We start from the raw sequence: 3,324 nt of genomic DNA, 5'->3' as shown, positions 1-3,324 counted from the left end.
TCCGTTTTTGATGGTGTTATATTTTCTGGGTGCATTCATGGGTGTGGATGTAGCATAGGTCATGACTGTGAAGCAGAAATTTGTTGTGTGGATGTAGATTTATTCTAACCGGTGTATTATAGATCGTAGAATAGAATAACAAATCTGAATCTTTTGATGGCAACAATAATAAAACCATGGATCGATCGTTTTACATGACCAACATTTTTAGAACTATGATATGATAGGGAAATAAAACGCAAGACCGCGTAAACATGAACAAATCCAAATCTTAAAACCAAATCAAATGGTAACAGATACGCTCTCTTCGACCTACTTGACCCCCAAGAGGCTTCCCCTGTACAACCCAACGACGCTACACAACTTTCCGAAATTCACCACCTCCTCACAACTGCCGGTCCGTGGATTATACACTCGCAGCACGCTGTTCGGTCCTCGCACCCAGAACGCAATGCGTCCATCATCCAGCACCATCAGTGGCTTCGCCATGGTTTCTCCGCCACGGAGAACCTTCCCTAGAGGAAGAGACTCCACCCTCAGCCATGTCCCCCTGTCCAGGTCCGTGAGCACCCACATGTCCAAGGAGAAGGACAGGTAGTCATGGTACACAAACACCAGGTATCCGTTGAGCTCCACCAGGCTCAGGCTGTCGCTGCAACAGTTGCGCTTGTCGGAGGAGAGCGGGCACTGGAGGAGCGCCGGCCGCCACTCCTCCGTCGCCATGTCGAACGAAGCGATGACGTCGTACTCGACCCTCTGAGGGATCAAGAAGTGGGCGACTCCTCCTCGGGTGACCGCCCAGTGCCGGGAGGGCGCCGTGCCGACGCGCACCGGAGGGCTCGGCGCCGTCCTCCAGCGCTGCTTGCCGCCGCCGCCGCCGAGGGTGAGGATCTCGCATGACTGCTTGGTCTCGCCGTGGCCGGCGGTGTAGACCCGGAGGACCTTGTGTTCCCCCGTCGCGGGGACGTGGCCGAACACGTACGCCGACGAGGTCTTGTTGCCGTTCGCGTACGCCGGGATGCTGGTGACGTCGCCGGTGGCCGGGTCGAGCACGCTGACGGCCGCCGTGCCGCCGGTGCCGACGAGGCAGAGGAGGCCGCCGGTCACGCCGAAGTGGCCGTTGCCCTGGCGGTCCAGCAGGGCGACCGTCGCGCCAGACGCCACGTCCACGAGCTTGACGTCGACGCGGGAGATGTCGGCGGCGCTGTAGAAGGCCGCGACGAGGAGCGGATTCGTCTTGCTGGTTGGCCGCCCGACGGTGCGTAGGCAGCCGAGTAGCTTGGTAGGCGGCCGCAGCTCCCCGCCGTCGTCGTCCGTGGGGAGGACGGCGGCCCCGTTGTTGGGCGGTGCTAGCAGATATGCCATCGAGTCGAGTCGAGTCAATACTCGATCGAGAACCAGAATTGGTGTGATATGGTTGTGTTCGTGCGCTCTTGTGATGGCTTATTATAAGGACAGGCTGGGTGTCCTTGAGGCGAGTCCGAGTCAGAGAGCCTCATCGACACCGACTCTCTCAGGACTCAAGTCTCAATCCTCTTGCCCTCCCGGACGACTCTAGCGAGCTTGGCCTCCCGAATCCGATACGCGATCTCCTCCCACATATTTTTTTTTTGGCGGCTCCAGCCACGCCACACCACGATCCCAACCCACCTGCGCTGCTTCATGTCAAAAAAAAAAAAAACTCTGCGGCTCTGCCTGTGCACCTTGGGCCTTGGGCTTTGGCCAGCCCAGCGCGCTCCTCCCGTGCTTCCGCCTCCAACTGGGCCCAGTTCGCATCCCACCTCTGCCTGTCCACCTCGGCCGAGCTCGTCCCTCCCATCCCACCTCTGCCTGTCCACCTACCGCCACTGATCCATAAACTGCACAAAAAACGGTTTTGGTTGACGTGGCGTCACGTCAGTCGTCCTGGTGCCACGCTAGCCACGAGGGAGATAAATCGGATTTTCACGATTATACAGGGAGGTTAATTAGACTTTATAGAAAAGGCTGTAAAATATATTTTTCAATCTAAACATTTTTTCCTAGAATAAATTAATATTTAAAAATACTAAATTCGATTTAATGTTAGCAAATTCATAGAAATTTTGTTATAACTTAGAAAAATACAAATCTAGTTTTGTGTTTTTCCTAAAATCATGATCTACCTTTTTAGTATTACTTTCTTATAGAATTATTTAAATCTTATATGATCTCCTAAAATTCAAAACTAGGCTAATGTGAAATAGAGGATGCAAATAGAGTCAAATCACAGTGACGTTTCCTTAGCAACAATGTCTAGCTTAACCAGAGAAGATGAGATCGAAGACGGCCTCACCCCCACCCCCTCCAGGAGTGCTACATAGCCCAAACGGAGGACGACGCTAAGACTTGTGAGACCGCCATGGAGGTTACGCCTATCATTTCGAGACGCACACCCCCACAGCCGGCCACAACCACCGATAGTTCCTAACTCTAAAAAACATAGATAATGATTTTAGGAAAAAAGTATGCAAGTGGTTTCACATTTTTTGAGATAAAACATATTTTCTATGATTTTTCTAACATTAAATAAAACTTAAGTATTTTTTAAATGTATATTCATGCAAGAAAATATTTCTATAACTTTTTTACAAAGTTTAATTAACCTCCCTGAACCTATCGTGAAAATCCAATTTACCTACTTCATGACTGATGTGGCGCCACGCTAGCCGAAACTACTTATATTACTTATATAGGCTTAGGTGACGTTTAATGTGCAAGTAGTTGTTTTGATGTTTTCGGGTGATAAAGCGGTTTCAAGTTATGCTCTCTCTTGTGATGTACGGTGTTGCGTGCAGCTAATCTGCTTAAACTTTAGTTATCGACATCTGTATACTTGGCACATGGGAATGGTGTGTAGATTTTTGTCTAGAAAAACAACTTTGGCAATTTTACAATGTTATGACGAGTTGTGTTTTTTTACGAGGATGTTATGAGGTGTTATAAATATACGAAACTAAGAAATTAAACCTTGGGTGATATTGAACAAGGAATGAAATTTAGGGCTATAAAATCTTGATGCGTAGAATACTAAATCCACCAAGTAGGGGAAAAAAGAAGCTATCTAGCCAGCACTCGAGTGTTCCACATTTGATTTTTTTCCTTCCTTTACTGTTCATCTTCTTCCTCGTCCCCGCCGCCGCCCACTGCCTCGCTGCGGCCGCGCTCAGCTCTGACAAAACCCTAGCGTGGCCGCAGCGGCCTCCTCTTCCCTTGCCCGATCTTTGGCTTCCGCGGCGAGCTCGGGCCATGTGAAATCCCCTGGAAGAGGTCCAACTAGTAGCTAGAGTAGTGTCATTTGAAATC

At 49.8% G+C, this 3,324-nt stretch overlaps 1 protein-coding gene across 1 annotated transcript; it reads right to left on the bottom strand.

Moving 5' to 3' along the window:
- Positions 1–312: 312 nt before the first annotated feature.
- On the bottom strand, positions 313–1,365 carry LOC136542937 (uncharacterized). The gene has a single exon (XM_066535546.1). It carries the CDS (start codon positions 1,363–1,365, stop codon positions 313–315), a length of 1,053 nt encoding a protein of 350 aa, XP_066391643.1.
- Positions 1,366–3,324: the final 1,959 nt, after the last annotated feature.

This window comes from Miscanthus floridulus, chromosome 3 (genome assembly GCF_019320115.1).
Source record: "Miscanthus floridulus cultivar M001 chromosome 3, ASM1932011v1, whole genome shotgun sequence".
In the NCBI taxonomy this organism is placed as follows: Eukaryota; Viridiplantae; Streptophyta; class Magnoliopsida; order Poales; family Poaceae; genus Miscanthus; species Miscanthus floridulus.
This window is presented reverse-complemented; position numbering and strand designations above follow the sequence as displayed.

Excerpts from the sequence above, each read along its gene's own strand:
- LOC136542937 (XM_066535546.1), bottom strand. The coding sequence starts at position 1,365 with ATGGCATATCTGCTAGCACCGCCCAACAACGGGGCCGCCGTCCTCCCC.